General features: G+C 53.4%; 1 protein-coding gene across 1 annotated transcript in view; it reads left to right on the forward strand.

Moving 5' to 3' along the window:
• The first annotated feature begins 11,131 nt into the window (after positions 1 to 11,131).
• DNAH1 (dynein axonemal heavy chain 1) overlaps positions 11,132 to 17,315 on the forward strand; it is an 84,039-nt gene continuing 77,855 nt past the window's right edge. Inside the window, exons 1-3 of the mRNA XM_066245835.1 lie at positions 11,132 to 11,150; positions 14,689 to 15,070; positions 16,071 to 16,143. Coding sequence (XP_066101932.1) covers positions 14,723 to 15,070; positions 16,071 to 16,143 — 421 coding nt within the window. The 5' untranslated portion in view covers positions 11,132 to 11,150; positions 14,689 to 14,722. The remainder of the gene's footprint in view (positions 11,151 to 14,688; positions 15,071 to 16,070; positions 16,144 to 17,315) is intronic.

Here is a 17,315-nt window from a genome sequence, read left to right on the forward strand (position 1 = left end):
CTGAGAGTGATTTTTAAAAATCACTGTGGCAGCTGTGTGGAGACTGGCTGGTGGAGGCTGCAAGACCAGGGCAGGGCTGTCGGATAGAAAATGATGGTGGCCAGGGCTGGAGTGCCCGCTGGGATGCGGGAGGAAGTTGGCATCCAGGGTGCTGTTTGGAAGCAGGACTCCTGCCAGTTGGCTGTGGGGTGTAAAAGAGGGTTGTCAGATGGCTCTTCAGTTCCAGACTTGAGCACATCAGCCAATGGTGTGGCCATTCTCAGAAGAGGGAATGCTGGAAAGGGCTGGCCAGTAAAAGGGAAATTGAGGGCCAGGTAGGGTTGGAGGAACTAAGCAAACAGTTGTCAGGTTCATGTCTGGAGTTCCAGAGAGAGGACTGCTCTCCAGGGAGAGAGGGTGATCCATCTTTAGCATACATGCAAGAGCCAAAGTCCCCCGCCAGTCCCAGGAACCCAGAGACCCAAATGAGCCAAAGCATCTAGAAGCCTGCAGGAGGGCCAAGGCCAGAGCCAAGTGGAAAGGACCCCACTTTCATGCCTCCTTCATAGCCCCCAGTGAGCCGAGACCACCTCACCTTGCTCCAAAGCTGATCAGACAAATTTGGCTTATCTGAGCAAACGCCCAATTACGGGTCGAAGGTATTGCCATGGAAATCCTGGAGGCCAACTATCCAGGTGCTCCTCTGCCCACTTTGACCTGGCCCACTGTGGGAAGGGCTAGACCTCACCCTGACAGAACCCTGTCAGGGCTTAAAAGTCTTCTTCAGAGTGTCTGGGGACCTCCATCACCACAGGTCAGCTGTGTGTCCTCAGGCAAGCCCCTTACTTTTCTGAGCCTGGCTATCCATCAGAGACAGTTGGGAAATAACTCTCTGAGTCCCTCCTCCCCTGTCAGAGGTCTGTGGATGCAAAAGCCAGCCAGGTCGTGCCTGCCACATCCTCAGCACAGTGCAGTGTGGCCTCAGCTCCAGCTGATGCAGAGCAGCCGGAATTATGGTGCTTGGGGGGGGGGGGGAGTGCTATTCCCATGGGTATGGACCTTGGCCCCTGTTCACCCCGCACTCGCAGACTGTCAGCTCTTTTGGGGCCTACTTCTGGCAGACAGGCATCACTCCTGGGTGTCCTTTCTGCCAGGGACTAGAGATGGCTGCCACTGCCACTGCCAGCCATCCTCCAGGACCCACGCGCTTCCATACAAGCACATTAGGAGATAATTAAGTAAAAATAGGCCTTCCGATCAGTGTAGCTCATTAAGGCCTAATTAAGTTAATTAGTTCCAGGTGTGAATGGCGAGGCTCAAGTGAGGCAGTGGCTGTTTGCTGTAATTGCATTTTCACAGAAGCAGTGGTGGCCGTGACAGTGATGCTGGTGGCAAAGGCCTGGAAGCCAGCCAGGGAGTTCAGAAGGCTGCCACTCAGCTGGGAGGGGAATGTAGCAGTTGAGCAGGCCAGGGACCACCCATGGGGAGCAGTGTGGAGCTTCAAGGTCAGCCAGGCCCAGGGAAACCTACTGCACTCAAATGTGTCCCCTCCCTCTCTGCACAGGTGTCAGAGGTGGGGGTGGGGGTTGTACAAAGCCACCAAAAGGCATCTTTCCCCTCTGGCTGAGCAGGGAGGCTGGAACTTGCATTCTCTCACATCCCATCTCGGTCCCCAGGGAGACTGTAAAAGGACTTTGCTGAAAGGGAATATGTGACTTAGAGGCAGTGGTGTGACCTCACAAGTCTGGGGTCTCTGCAGAGGACCTACTGGTCCAATCAGTTTCTTGCTCCAGACATCTCCCCAAACCCAGTTCTTGCCTCAGCTTCTACACCCAGCTGACCTTGACAAGCCGTCTGTGTGGGACGTCCTCCCAGCCTTGGTCACACTCCTGTTTATCCATCTATTCAGCTGTTACTCACTGAGCATCTTCTCTGTGCCGGGAAGCTGTGCCAGGGCTAGGGACCCAGGCTGGACAAAACAGGTTGGAGCCTGCCCCTTGGTGCCTTTGGTCTCTCTGAGGAGGCAGACACCCTAATGGCCTTGGCCATACAATACAGTTTTGTAATGGCTGTGGGAGCACAGGGGGCCTGGCACAGGCCTGGGAGGAAAGATGTCTGTGCTGAGGTGAATACGATCCAGGTGAGGGGGGCAGGCCCCTGGGGAGCGGCAGGAACTAAACAGGCCTCACACTGGCTGCAGGACAGGACAGGTGCCAAGTGGGGAAAATGAGGGCCCAAATCAGGCAGGACTGAGGCGGCCCTGGAGGATCTAAGCAGGGCTGCTGGGAGGCCAGGGCTGCTGCTGTGGATCTATAGAGGAGCAGCTGAGTGTGCGGGATGTTTAGCAGAGCTAATATCAGCCCCCTAGGGAGGGGCTTTGGGGGCTGGGCTCTGAGATGTCCTCACAGGGCTGGGACTAGGGTGAGGGAAGGGAAGTGCCTAGGATAGAAAATTTGAGGTCTCATCCCTGTTAGATTAGCTATTATCAACAAGACGGGTAATAGCAAATGTTCGAGAGGCTGCGGAGAAAAGGGAACTCTCATCCACTGTTGGTGGGACTGTAAAGTAGTACAACCATTATGGAGGAAAGTATGGTGGTTCCTCAAAAAACTGCAAATGGAACTACCTTATGACCTAGCAATCCCTCTACTGGGTATATACCCCCAAACCTCAGAAACATTGATAGGTAAAGACACATGTAGCCCCATGTTCATTGCAACAATGTTCACAGTGGCCAAGACATGGAAACAACCAAAAAGCCCTTCAATAGAAGACTGGATAAAGAAGATGTGGCACATATACACTATGGAATACTACTCAGCCATAAGAAATGATGACATCAGATCATTTACAGCAAAATGATGGGATCTTGATAACATTATACGGAGTGAAATAAGTAAATCAGAAAAAAACAAGAACTACATGATTCCATACATTGGTGGAACATAAAAACGAGACTAAGAGACATGGACAAGAGTGTGGTGGTTACCAGGGGTGGGGGGAGGGAGGACGCAGGAGGGAGGGAGGGAGAGAGTTAGGGGGAGAGGGAGGGGCACAGAGAACTAGATAGAGGGTGACGGAGGACAATCTGACTATGGGCGAGGGGTATGCAACATAATTTAATGACAAGATAACCTAGACATGTTTTCTTTGAATATATGTACCCTGATTTATTAATGTCATCCCATTAACATTAATAAAAATTTATTAAAAAAAAAAAAGAAAGAAAATTTGAGGTGCTTACTTCCAGCCTTGTGTTCCCACCTGTGCTGTGTCGCTGGTCCTCTGAGATTTCTCACTAAGAAAGACATCTCAGAAAGTGTAAGCCACCCCTGGAGACAGGGCAACAGGGGGATAGTTCTGGGCAGTGTCCCCCTCTCTCCTTCAGCCCCTTGCTGGGGTGTCCTGGCTTCTCTGTACCCTTCAGGGCTGGGTTGGGGCTGGGATTGATACCTTAGGTCAGTGGTCCCCAACCCCCGGCCCGCAGAGAAAGAATAAATAACTTACATTATTTTCGTTTTATTTATATTTAAGTCTGAACAATGTTTTATTTTTATTTTTTTTATTTTTTTATTTTTTTCAGAGAGAGAGAGAGAGGGATAGACAGGGACAGACAGACAGGAATGGAGAGAGATGAGAAGCATCAATCATTAGTTTTTTATTGTGCGTTGCAACACCTTAGTTGTTCATTGACTGCCCTTTCATATGTGCCTTGACCACGGGCCTTCAGCAGACCGAGTAACCCCTTGCTTGAGCCAGCAACCTTGGGTTCAAGCTGGTGGGCTTTTTGCTCAAAGCAGATGAGCCCGTGCTCAATCTGGCAACCTCGGGGTCTCGAACCTGGATCCTCCGCATCCCAGTCCAATGCTCTATCCACTGCGCCACCGCCTGGTCAGGCTGAACATGTTTTATCTTAAAAAACGACCAGATTCCCTGTTATATCTGTCTAAGACTCACTCTTGACGCTTGTTTTGGTCACGTGATACATTTATCCGTCCCACCCTAAAGGCCAGTCTGTGAAAATATTTTCTGACATTAAACCAGTCCGTGGCCCAAAAAAGGTTGGGGACCACTGCCTGAAGTCATACACGCTCTGGGCAGGTATTCCATACCCCATCCAGCTTCTCCTACATGACTCATGAGAAGGAGCTCCCTGCCACCTGAGCAGCCTTGGATTGCGCCATTATAAGAAGTTTTCCCCTGAGCCCAGATCTGCCTTGCACTATCTTCTACCTAACAGTGGCCTCAGCTCTGCTTGCTACTCTTCCTCACACCTCAGGTGAGTCTGCTGATCTCCTTTCCAAAACAGCTTAACTTCTCTGGGCTGGTGCTAGGATTAAATGACATAATGTGCATAAACCCTGTGACATATGCTAATTCTTCAATAATGGGTTATTAACCCATAACAATGAATAACTACAGAGGTGGACACTGTCCTCCTCCTGGCATGGGCTGCCCAGTGGTGCAGCTCCAGCTTAGTACCAGGCCCCACTGCTGCCCCCTCTCATATCCAGCGCAGATGCAGAGCTAATCCCAGAGGGAGATGGTCATGGGGAAGAGGAAGTGACATTCTCTTGAGATGGCCCAAAGTTTTGATGTGGGGACCGCCCTGCTTGTTTAAATCAGTTCTCTGCTCAGTAGTCACTCCAGTTGCAGGCACAGCCTCAGCCCCTTCACAGTGCCCCCTGGTCCCCAAGTGTCATTCAGGGGAACCAGTGGTGGCTGAGAACGGGGGATGCAGACCCTCCCTGACTGAGATGTCTGCCTGAGGCTTTTCCGGGGCATGTCACCAGACTCTAACATGTCTGTGTGCCCATGCGGTGGGGGGGTCAGTCCTGAGCCTGAGGGTCCTGCAGAGCCCCAGTCCCCCGGAGCATGGCAGATCCTGCAGCAGCTCACGCCAACAGGCGAGGCTTCTCCCAGTGGAGGTGTCAGAAGGAGGGATGACCTTGGGGCTTCAATTTGCACTAATGCCTTGACCCCCAGCAGGCTTGGCTCTGCCACTTGCTAACTATGGTGCAATCAAGCCAAGGCCCAGCTTTGCCCTTTGCCTCAGTTTCCCCAGTTATATAGGGGAATCAATCAGATTCTGGTTTGGCCCATGTTCTTTGCTTCCCAGAGTCACAGTGCCCCAGGGGAGAGGGGCTGTTCACAGCTACACTTACAGGAGGAAAATGAAGTTCAGAAAGGGGACAGGAGGACCTGGGCCCTGGTCACTCCCAGCCCTACAGACCCAGCTCTGAGGGTGTGGTCAGCCAGTAGGGGAGGAGGCTGCAAGGCTCAGTGGCCAGCAAAGCCCAGCCCTTTTGGTCCCTAGTTTTCTTTCAACTGCCCTCCAGCCCCTCTATTGCCACTCACAACTCTGCCCCAGCTGAGCGTGTCCTGAGGCAAGGCCCCCTTCTCTACACCCCCAATTATGGCTGGTCCACAAAAGCTGGACTGTGACCAGACAAAGGGATAAGGATGAAAGTGCTGGTTGTCATGACAACCTAGTGGTTGCTGGGGCCCAGGGGAGGGGCTTGGCTGTGTGCCTGAGTGCAGGCATCTGGACGACCTCTGAGCATCAGCCAGGGTGGCCCAGGCGCTCACAGGGATCCCCCTCCAGAGCCGATCAGCTTCACCCCCTCCATGGCAGCACCTGCTCCCTGGGCCTCCTCCGGTGGCCCCATTATCCTGCAACTGTTACCCCCCACCACCACACCTGCTCCCCAGCCCAGGCACCCTCCCCAAGGCAATCCCTTCCCATCCTCAGGCCCAGCTGCCTTCTCTGAGGGCCAGCCAACAGGGGCTGTGGAACCAGGATGGGTAGCTGGGAGGACCCCAGCAAAAGCAAAGGGACCAGCTGCCAAGCCAGCTCTGCCCGGTCAGCAGTGTGTGTGCCCTTGACAAGGCCTTTACTCCAGAGCCTCAGTCTCCTGACCTGTAAAATGGGGGTAGCCATTCCCTCCCTCGGGTCCTTCAAGAGTTGTTTCCCTCTGCTTGGAAGGAGATCTGAGATTGAGATGTTCCCAGAGCTGGTACAGGATGGGCAGTGAGAAGATGGAAGGGGCTGTCTCAAGCCCACCTGTTAGACTGCTTGGAGACCCGATACCCTGCTGCATACTTAATAATCACTGCTGAAGGAAGTGACAGCATTTCCTGAGGCCCCTCAGGGCACAGGAGAACTGTACAGGGGACCCATCAGTGCCAGGTTCTTGAGTGGTATGTCAGGAGTATTGGGAAAAGGAGAGGGCACTGGGGCAGGGACCCCTTCCACCTCCCACAGGGAGAGTGACTACTGTGAAAGGGTGGCCTGGGGGGTCTCTGGTGATCCAACAGTCCAGTTCAGGTGGGGAAACTGAGATTCTAGGAACTATCGTGTCTGCTCTCTGGTACGCCCCACCGGGTGGGGAAGAAACACTAGGGGGCAGGAGAAATGGGAGGCCCTGGCAGATGCCCCTCCTCCTCCAAGAATGGGAAGGGGATTCCCATGGCAACTGGTCTTTGTCTCCTGGTCCACATCCTAGCTGCTTCCTAAGCCTTGCAGGACAGCCCCAGTTTCCTGCACTACCCTGCTGTGACCTTGGTGAGGCCCGTCCCTCCTCGCCATCTTTGCTGACCTGGAGGATAGGAGCAGATTATCAAGGGGACGGTAGCGCCAGCTGCTGCCCTAGCTGTTTGAAAGCCTCCAGCCTATTGCATGTGGGCCACTGTAGCTGCCCTACCTCCGAAAATGAGGAATTCCCTCGCTTGAACAAACCACACTCCATCACAGAGGTCTGGTGAGGGCAAAGCTTTGGCCAGAAATGGAGGTATTTGGGGGCAGGGTAAAAGTCCTAGTGCCCTCTGGCCACTCTGTGCAAGTGGCTCAAGTACAGGGCTGGGCAAGGTTTGCGCTCCCCACTGTGCAAATGGGAAAACTGAGGCCTAGCAAGGGAAGAGAGTTGCCTAGTGAGTCACAGCAGGACCCAGGCCTCCTGTCCTGTTCATAGGTCTACCCCTATCTAGGGGAAGGCAAAGGGTCAGAATGGCAGTTTGGTCCCCAGACTCAGTAAACTTAGGCTTCCTGAAGGGTTGGGGTGGGCACTTGGTGAGGCGCAGGGCTGAACTGATGAGGCCACTTATTCTGCCAAGAGATCACTCAGCCGGTGCTCACCAAGCTCCTTGAGGTCAAAGGGAAATCAGAGACACTTAGAGCCTAATTATGATGAACAGCTAGCTCTCATGCAGCTTCTCAGGGCCCCATTGAAATATTTTTGGGAAGACATCGCTGTCTTGTCACCATCACCGGAGCTTTGGCCCTGGTAGGTAGGGGCTGACGGGTGCTCTCCTGGCAGCTGCTTCTGGGGAGCAGAGCCTCAGCATCTTGGACCCTGTCCACTGGCGTGGTCTGGAATTACAGGTCAGTAGGGGGTAGACTGAGGAAGAGGGGTCACGTGCAGCTGGGCTGCTGTCAGCGGCCACCATCTTCAGGGTAGCAGCTGCAATGTGAGTTGCTCTGTCTCCTCGTCATTTCCTAAGGGTCTTTCTAGGACTGATGGAGGGGCAGAGCTGCTGGGAAAAGGAGCTCTGGTTTAACCACAGGAGGGTAAACCCCTGGTCCTGTTGCTCAAGTTCACCTTCCAGCTGGGGGACATCAGTGACCACTGTATGGTTGCCTACCTACTGGTACTGACTGTGGTCCTCTAGGAGGCCCGAGGAGAGTATGAGTGTGTTCCGTGGGCTGAAAGAGGGCTTCCTGAGGGGGGATAGCCTGAAACGGGATGCAAGGTTGTAGAAAAGCTGAAAGGTGGAGGAGATTTCAGCCTGGAAGCTCCACATGAATACAGGTCGAATGGGCTTCGGCTGGAGGCTGGGGCGAGAATTGCGCCTTCATGGGCCAGTGGTTCTCAACCCTCCTTCCTTCCTTCTTTCTTTTTTTTTTTTTTTTTTGTATTTTTCTGAAGCTGGAAACGGGGAGACAGACTCCCGCATGCGCCCAACCGGGATCCACCTGGCACGCCCACCAAGGGCGACACTCTCTTCCTTCTTTCTTTTTTTTTTTTTTTTTTTAGAGAGTCAAAGAGAGAGAGAGACAGGAACATCAAGCTGCTCCTGTGTGTGCCCTGACTGGGGAATCGAACTGGAACCTCCGTGTTCAAGACAACCTTCCAACCAACCGAGCTATCTAACCAGGGCTTACTTTTTAATTGATTTTAGAGAGACAGAGAGAGGGAGGGAGGGGTAGGGGAGGGGAAGGGAAGCATTTGTTGTTCCACTCAGTTGTGTACTTCATGGTTGCTTCCCATGTGTGCCCTGACCAGGCATCAAATCCACAACCTTGTTGTTTCAGGACGACGCTCTTAACCAACTGATCTAACTGGCCAGGGCCAATTTGTCTCCATTTTTATTCATCAAAGAAAATTCTGATGAGAGCTGCTGGGGCCAGCTGGCCAGTGGCAGAAGGGTGGAGGGCCAGGGGTGGCCTGAGGAGAGGGTGAACCGCAGACCTCACCCAGCCTTCTCTCACACCCCTCATGCCTATGGCTTGGTTTCCCTTGGCAGCAGCTCAGAAAAGCCCCTGGCCTAGCAAACCAGAGGGAGATCCTGAGGACCCAAGAGGTTGGCTGGGGGCAGGCAGGGGGTGGGTAGCTCCAGTCACCCTGTCTGCATGCCCAGTGCTCTCTGTTCTAGCCGGCCAGCCGGCCACATAAAGAGTCCATTCTGTCGCCCATTCACTTGGGCTTTCATCTCGCAGCCAGTGAAGCAGTGCTCTCGCCTCAGCACTGCCGGCAAGAACACACAGGAAGAGGCAGGTCTGCTATGCCCTCACACCCCTTGCCTGAAAGGCATGGGCTGGGCCAGGGCACCCTAGGCAGTCTGTTTGCCCAGCCCACCAGAGATGGGCACAGAACTGCCCTTCCATAAACTCTGGCAGAAACCCACTCTCCCCTCATTTCAGCAAGTGTAAATCTGACCTCCTTTCCAGCCCATACAGGGTGAGAGACTGTCCTCCCACCACAGGAGGCTCAGGAACTCAGGGTGGGCTCGTGGCTCAGCCCCTTGTTCCTCTTCTAAGGAACAAGTAGATATGGGAGCCTCCAGGGCAAGGCAGGAACATCAAAGCCTGATACCACGTCCAACCATTGGCGAAGATGAGGGCATTAGAGGGTGGGCACCTAAGACCCAGACTGAACCACAGTCTGTTGCCAGAGAGGGAGGCAGCCACACCCACTGCTCACACCTGTAGAAGTGTGAGGTGGAGCTGCCAGGGCTGCTGGGAGAAGCAGCCCCATCCTGGTCCCCATTACTCAAGCCCACCTTCCAGTCGAGGGGCACAACAATGACTATTGCATAGCAGAGGTTGAGCTACTCTATGAGCTGAACCTCCTGAGTGTGGGTCCTCTCTGCAGTGGCCTGTTCATGAGTCCAACAGCCATGGTTCCTGTGACATCACCAAGCCACTGTGTTGCTTGGCAACTTTTCAGGATTAGCACTCTGCCCCTGTCATCATGACGTCCCGCCATGGGCTGATGTTGCCCTGGAAACTGGATGGGTACTGCAGCTTTTGGACAGCTTTACCAAGTGTGGGAAGTGCCAGGCAAAAGCAGGGAAGCAAGTACGTCTCCACAGACCGAATGGGGTACACAACCTATGCCCAGATCCACAGAGGGAGCTAGGGCCAGGCTGCCCGAATGAAGGCTTTGGGGGTCTCCACCCCCTGGAAGAGCTCTGGCCACCCTTGCCTCCAATCTTCCTCACATTTCTTCTTTCCATGATGATCACTAAGTACCTACCATGTGAATGCCAACAAGTAAAGCAAATAAAACCATTGTTGGGGCTTAGGAAAGGCTGTGCCAGCATAGGGTCCTGAAGGATGAAAAGGAGTTGGCCAGGAGTAGGGTTGGTGGAGAGAGCTGCTCTGGACAAAGGAAGCAGATGCCTGTGCAAAGGCCAAACCACTGTCTCCAGTCACAGTACATGCCCTCCCTCCGAGACCCTCGGACCCTGCCTTCCCGGCTCTCCTACACAACACGCATTCTACAGAAGGACAGGTTCCAGTTCAAATCTGAACACTTAGTACCCAGCACAGGTCTGGCACCAAGCCAGCATTACTAAAATGCCAAATAAAATAGGACATTTATGTAACAAGCATCAGGTCCTGCTACCTCCTCTAACACCAGCCTATCTTATTGTGCCACAGTGTATCCACCTATGAAATGGGGCCAATTCTGAGAAGGCTCTGGGCAGGGCTTCTCAGGTTGAGGTGGGGTGATTTTTTATTTTTCTTCTGATTTGTAACCCACCTCTTTTCCTTACAGAAAAATTCAAGGACTGGAAGAGTGGACACCTGTAAACCTTCAGATTCCTTAATCGTTAGCATTGGACTGCTTTTGTTTACCTCCTACCTACACTCATCTAGCAATTTGGCTGAACCATTTGAAAGGAATTCGCAGCAGCAGACCTCCTGACACTTCACTGAATTTTTTCAGTCTGTGTCAGCTAAGACGAGGACAGTCTCCTCTATAACCACAATACTATTGTATTATCACATCTGAGGAAACGAAACACAATTCGATAGCCAGGACAGGAAGGAGGATAAAAGCCTGAACCCACGCCAGGACACTGGAGCGATGGGCACCTGAAACTAGGGAGGGGGTGCAGGCGCACCCACAGCCACCATGAGGATGGGGAGGAGGAACTGTCGCCCAGTGGGTGGGTGTGGCTATTACGCTGAACCCACAGAGAGTACCAGAAGCCACCCTTTCGGCAGACCTTACCATCAGTCCTATAGCTGTGGCTTAAATACGAATTTCCAAATTGTAAAATTCCCCAATTATTCTCCCCAAATTATTTACATAGCTAAAAAAAAAAAAAAAAGATTCCATCAAAGTTCTCACACTGCATTTGGCTGTACTGCGTCTTATTCCAGAACAGTCTGGAGGGGAAAGGGATTATGGCACCTGACTTGGAAAACCTAGAGGGCTGACCCTTTCCCGCCGCTCTGAGGTTGGCCCAGGCCCGGGAAGGGGAAGCTACGAGAAGAGGCGGGAGGAACCAAGTCGCGGAATGTGTGGGGGAGGCTGACGAAGACTTCGGCAGGTTCCGAAGAAGCTCCCGCCCCACGGAGCCGATGGTCCCGTCCATTAGCAACGGACTCAGACTCCCTCTTAGAGACAGACTAAGGGACGCGACGTTGAGCGGTGCAGCGGGTAGGTCAGTGGGGCCGAGCCTTGGCGGGACGAGCACGGGCGGGGGACCCCCGATAAGGTGCAGAAGGCGAGTGGACAGGAGGAGGACACCCACCCGGCCGGAGGTCCACATCCCTGCTCACGATTCTGAGCACCGTTTCCTGAGCCTTGGCAAGTGGGAAAGGAGTGGGCGCATTTTTAAACAACCTTGCCGATAAGTCCTGTATTTACCAGACCGGTTTTGGGGGCCCTACCCTTTCTCCCCTCCCCCCATCTCCTGTGGACGACACAGGCAAGAAGGGAGCCTAGCTTCTGGTCCACCCAGTCCCTCTCTTGGTCGCGACTACGTTCAGTCTCTTTGATCCTCTGTGCCCCCTTCTATAAATTGGCAGAGCACTGTGGCATCTATCTGACAAGTTGTTACAGAGATCAACTGCTCCCTTTACTTCATTCATTCATTCAGTCAGTCAGTCATTAGGCAAACACGCTCTAGGCTCCTATCCTGTGTGTGCAAAGCCTGTGTCAGTCCCGTGGTAGGTACCAAGGTTCCAAAGATCAGTGTTACTAGAAAATTCCTGCATTTTTGGCCCTCATGCCCAGTCAGCCGGTGAGAAAGGTGTTAACATAGTATAATAGGGGAGATGTTCACTGGAGGGAGGAGCCTCCGACAGCTGGAGGAACACAGAGGGAGTTACATCAGGTGACTGATCCAAAAAGGTAGAAGCCAACGCTGTCGGGGTTATTAGCATCCAAGGTATTGTTTGCCAGGTAGCCCCAGGTAGCCCCACAAGAACAGACTTTCAAAAACCGTTAAGCCACACACCCATTTGTCAAATTAGATCTTACACAGAACCCTGGTATGTGAAACATAAAGGTACAGGGTCCTTGTTGAATCAAGGGTGGGTGGCTTAGGAGCCCTCCTGCTTAGGCTCTCCTCCCCACAGGTACTCACTTGCAGAATCCCAGGGTTCCTTGCTATGGAGTTTGAGAGCCACTGTCATGGTGGTACAGACATGGGCCTTTGAGTCAGCCAGAGGTGAAGACCTCAGTTTCCATTCTGGTTCTGCAGGTTCAGCTGAGTGTCCTTGGCAAGTTTCTTGACTTCTCTAGATGTTAGTTTCCTTGTTTGTGGGTTGATGATAAAAATGGTACCTGTTGTAAGGATCAAATACCCTTGGTCATCTGTGTCCATCCAGCCCAGTGCCTGGATGGGTCACAGGGGGTTGAATATCAGTGAGTCCAACCTGAAGCTTCCTCTAGTTCAAGCCAATAGGGTTCCCAGGCAATCTGACTGTGGAGAAAAAAATAACTTGGGTTCAAATTCCAACTAATTGGAATTTGGCCGTGTAACCTTGTGTAGGTCACTTAACTTCTCTGAGCCATGTTTTTCCTACCTCTAAGAAATGAAGGTAGTCTCAGTTCCTACCTCAGAGGTTTAAACGAGCTAATGCATTAACTACATCTAAGCCCCTTAATAACATCCATCAGGGAAGAGTGCCCAGCAGAGGTCGTGCTGGAAACCATGTCCTCTCCCTTTTGTCCTCCATGCTCATTCCCATACAGGGGTTGCCATCACCCAAGAGGCTGTGATAGCAGAGAGAGGTCTTTCTGTCTGTCTTTCTGTCACAGGTTCTGTGCACACTTGTAACGTACAAGTGCCCAGAGTTGGGGTGGGACTGGAAGGGAGCTGTTGATCCTTGTGAAAGGCTGAGGGACAGAGAGGGAACAGCACTCTGGGTTTGCAGCTCACACTTCCCCCATTCTTCTTGGGGTATGCCTGGGTTCATGCTCCTACTGCCAATCTGCGCAGAGAGAAATGGCTCAGAGGGGCAGCACATCCCCCATCACAGACTCCTTTTGCCCTCAGCAACACTCTGGTTTCCAGGACATTTCTACATCTACCTCTATCAATCCTTATAACAAACCAGTGAAGCAGCCGAGCATATTCAAACCCACTGGTGAGCTGGGGAAGCCAGGAAATGGAACACTCTCCTGTGGAGCTGGGACCTTGCCTTCTCCAAGACCTCTGCACTATTTGTTGATTTTGTTCAAAGATGAGGCAGACTTCTGTAGGTTTGCAGCCATGATGGGGCTGATCCCCAGTAGGCCCTCTGTCCTTCAGGGTGGTTGGGAAGGGCTGGTGACTGTCAGACAGGTGGACCCAACTTAGCATTGTTTTCAGCACCTGCCCTGGGAGTGGATTCAGGGAGCAGGGTTCTGGTGGGATACGCCCAGCTGAATAGAAGCTGATCAGCCTTTGGGCTCAGAGTCTGGGGCTTCCTGCCAGAGCCCCAGCTGTCCTTCACAGTCCCTCAAGTGGTCTTGCCAACTCACCACCCCCTTCTTAGAAATGGACTGAGCAACTGCAGGCCACTTCAGCATTGCTGGGAAGCTTGCTCCAGACAGGCCTGGCTGCCCACCCACCTTTCAGGTCAATCCAGGCAAGATTCCCCTGCCATAATCCGACAGGAGGCCTACACCAGCCAGGCCCAATGGCAGCTAAAATGGAGATGACAGAGCATGGAACACCTAGCCAAAAGAGTGGCCTGTGTTGCAAGCTTCTGGCTGTCCCCTCCCAGCATGCAGGGGGTGGTTGAATGGGAAGGAAGAGGGGTGTCACTTGGACCAGGCCCCTATTTCTCTTTGTTAAGATGCTCCCCTTTTTTGCATTGAAATTTTGATTGAGGTAATTGTGCTCACTCATTTTTACTTTTCCATCAGTATTATATAAAAACCTCTTGTTTTTATATAACCATTGTCCAATTTCTTGCAATGCTCCTGACTAAGGAGTCCCCTCCCCATGCTGAATTTGAGGTAGACAAAAGCAACAATGACTTGGCAAAGGCTTGTCCACCCCACAGTGAAAACTCTGCATACTGTTGACCTTAGGATGGCGGTTGCTTGTGCAACCCAGTGGCATATCTTCTGCCCCTTTAGGGAGATGGGAGGGTGTGTTTCCTAAACTGGCCAACCCTGAGCTAAGTTGCTGGCAGTGGGGGTCAGTGGAGAGTCAGGGTCCCTCTGTGGAGGCTTTAGTCCTCTAGATCCTAGGGTGTGGGGGGGGGGGAGGCAGGGCATGGCCCTGAATCCCCATGGGGAGAAGCAGGGCACCCCGCAGGGCTGGTCTGAAGGCTTGGGGCTGCCTGTGGGTGAAAGTCATTTTGGGGAAAACCTAACAGGGCCCTTCTTTGAGTGAGTGAGCTCTGAGCTGCTCTCTTTGTCTCCCTTGTGAGAAGCCAGGGCTTGCTCTCTTACTGTGAGGGAGAGAGGTGGGCAAGTGCAGAAGGACGCATTGGGGTGGGGCATCTTCAGAGCTTCCCAGACTCTCCTCACTCAGCCCTGACTCTGGGGGCTCATTTCTCACATGCAGCACGCAAGGAAGGCCCCGTCTCCTGGTGGGACCCTCCCTGCACTGTGTGCCTCCCTCCGTGCTCCCTCTTCTGTTATCCACACATAGAAGGCTAGTCTTCTTTCAGGTGACAAACAAGCATCCTGTGTCATGGTGTCCCTGGGGTGAACAGAGGCTGGCAAGGCCCAATGATGCTGTATATTTTCCTAGGAGCTCTGGCTGGGGCATCACCCTGAGAAACAGCATGGAACAGTCCAACAGAGAAAGCTGCAGCCCAGGAAGGACCCCTGGGGACCCAGAATGCAGGAGTATTCCTGATGACGAAAAGTATATGCTGAGTAGGACGAATGCAGGCCTAGAGCACAACCTGAGAGGGATTCTTGTGGGACAAGGTTCTGGGTCAGCAAAGTCTCCTCCAAGTCCTGACCCCAACCAGCCAGCTTTCCCCTTGCCCCCAGTCCCATCCATACCGTCAGATTTGGGGCAGCCTCGGAAGTTGCCCCTGACGAGCACTGATAAGAAGTACCCAATGACGCAGCAGCGTGGGTTCTACTCGGACGTCCTCAGCCCTGGAACCTTAGATCAACTTGGGGTGAGTGTGGCAACCATCCTACCAAGCCTTTGCCCTCCTTGTGGGTTCCATTTGCCCTCCTTTCCACCCATCTATCCATCTGTCCATCAGTTCATTTGTTCACTTATCCAATCATCTATCCATCTGTCTATCAATTTGTCCATCCATCTACCCACCCACTCATCCACCCTTCCATCCATCCTCTGACCATCCGTCTGTCCATCTATCTGTTCATTCATTCAATAATTTATGTGAGGGAGTTACTCACCTCCAGCTCTGGTTTGGGAGGGGTCCTTGGGTCAGGTGGCATCCTGCTGAAATCTAAGAGATGGTACGATAGCGGCTAGGGGGGAGTGTCCTGGCAGAAGGTACAGAAGGTAGAAAGGCTTGGGGTCCCTGACAGAGCCCATGGCCCATGTGTACGAGGAGGGTTTACTGTGAGGGGAGAGGAGAGGCTGGGGGCAGGGAGAGGACAGAGAGGAGGTGACTAGGGAAGAGTTCACAGAGCCTTGCAGGCACCAGTGTTAGGAAGGTTTTAGGCAGGAGAGGGGCCAAGAGAGACAGGATAAGGACCCACTGATACCCACTCTGTCTGGGGTGCCGGAGTGACCTTGGGAGGGGAGGTCTACACAGAGACCCCTACTGGCCTTGCAGTACCTCTGTCTTGTGGCTCAGCTCCCGGACACACAGCAGGAGTGTTCTCAGAGTGAGGAGTACAGGATCAGAATGGGGTAGGGCCAAGGGTGTCCCAGGTGGTCACAGCTTGTGGCCCTTTGTAGCCTCTGAATGAGGCAATGTACAAACTCCCTGGTTCTGCCCTACTTCCACACCCCGGTTGTGCTCCGCAGTGGACTTAGGGAAGACATCTGTCCTCGAGTAGGACAGGTTCTGTGGGACAAGGTTCTGGGTCAGCGACGTCTCCTCCAAGTCCTGACCCCAACCAGCCAGCTTTACCCTTGCCCAAGTCCTGCCTGTCCCTGGGACGATTACATTACCTTGGGGTTCTGGGGTTTGATTCTAGGAAGTATGCCGTGGACCCTGCATGAACCAGAACCTTCTACGACAGGCTGACCTTGACAAGTTTACCCCAAAAGGTCAGTACCCTGGAAGGACGGGTGGACAGGTATGGTTAGAAGCAGGGCCTCTAGCCTTAGGGACACTGTCTCTTCCTGGCTGACGGTCTCAGTTTCCTCAAATATAAAATGGGGATAACAAGAGAGAAGGTGCTTTGCAAGGTCCCAGCTCACTGACCTGGTGCTCACTGAGTGCTCAGTGAGCCACAGCTGCTGAGCTGTGACAAGGGCACCACGGTGGGTTCGGGGTGCTGGCGACCAGGGCTCCTGTTCCCGCACTCAGTTGGGGTGGTAGAGCATTGACACGTGTATTTTCTGCCTCCCCTGGAATGGGGCTTGGAGGAGGCCAGGACTGTCTTGAGCTGTTCCCGCTTGGGCCTCGGCATGTGGAACACAGCCTGACAGGAAGGTGCTGAGATGTGTGCTGAAGGAGGGTGGAAGAGCTCTGTTCTGTCTCCGAGGGCAGTCCTGTAAGCACTGTACAGGTCTGCAGGGAGTGCTCAGGGGCCGTCCCCAGAGGCAGCGGGAAGACGAGGGGGACTCCAGGAGAGGCAGGGAGCAGAGTGGGGCCCTGAGCGGGGGTGAGGAATAAGGTGGGGTCCTCCCCCAGGCCGGCAGACAGGGAACCCCTTTGATCAGGCACAGATGCACCGTGGTCACAGCTGTCTGCCCCTTCTCTCCAACCTAGCAGAGCCCTGGCACTACCCAGATTAGTTCTGTCAGGCCCAAGGGCCTCATGGGCTCTGTGAACCTGCAGGGTGGCACAGAAACATCACACGCATGTGCGTCCATGCTGTGATCTGAGGGTCCAGCCTATTGTCTTCACAGCCCCCCAAGTATATGCGTCCTGGAAAAGGGTTAAAAACCCACAGAAGTAATAGCTGAGGGTGCTGGGAATGGTGCTCCTACCACCCCAGGGGTGGGGCGGATGGGAGTGGTCAGCTGCTCTGTGTTCCCACCCATGTGAGGAAAAGCAGTCCTGAAACACAGGCTGGTGGCAGTCAGGGTTCTTGGTGGCCAGCAACAAGTGCACTCTGCTGCAGCAGGCCCGGGGGAGTGCTTAAGAAGCTGGCCTCAGGCTCGTGGGTGCAGCAGGCTCGGAGGAGTGCTTAAGCTGGCCTCAGGCTCATGGGTGCAGCAGGGTCAGAGGCCAAGCTTCACTCCCCATCCCTGGCTCCTTCTTGAGATTCAGG

The sequence above is a fragment of the Saccopteryx bilineata genome, chromosome 10 (assembly GCF_036850765.1).
Source record: "Saccopteryx bilineata isolate mSacBil1 chromosome 10, mSacBil1_pri_phased_curated, whole genome shotgun sequence".
In the NCBI taxonomy this organism is placed as follows: Eukaryota; Metazoa; Chordata; class Mammalia; order Chiroptera; family Emballonuridae; genus Saccopteryx; species Saccopteryx bilineata.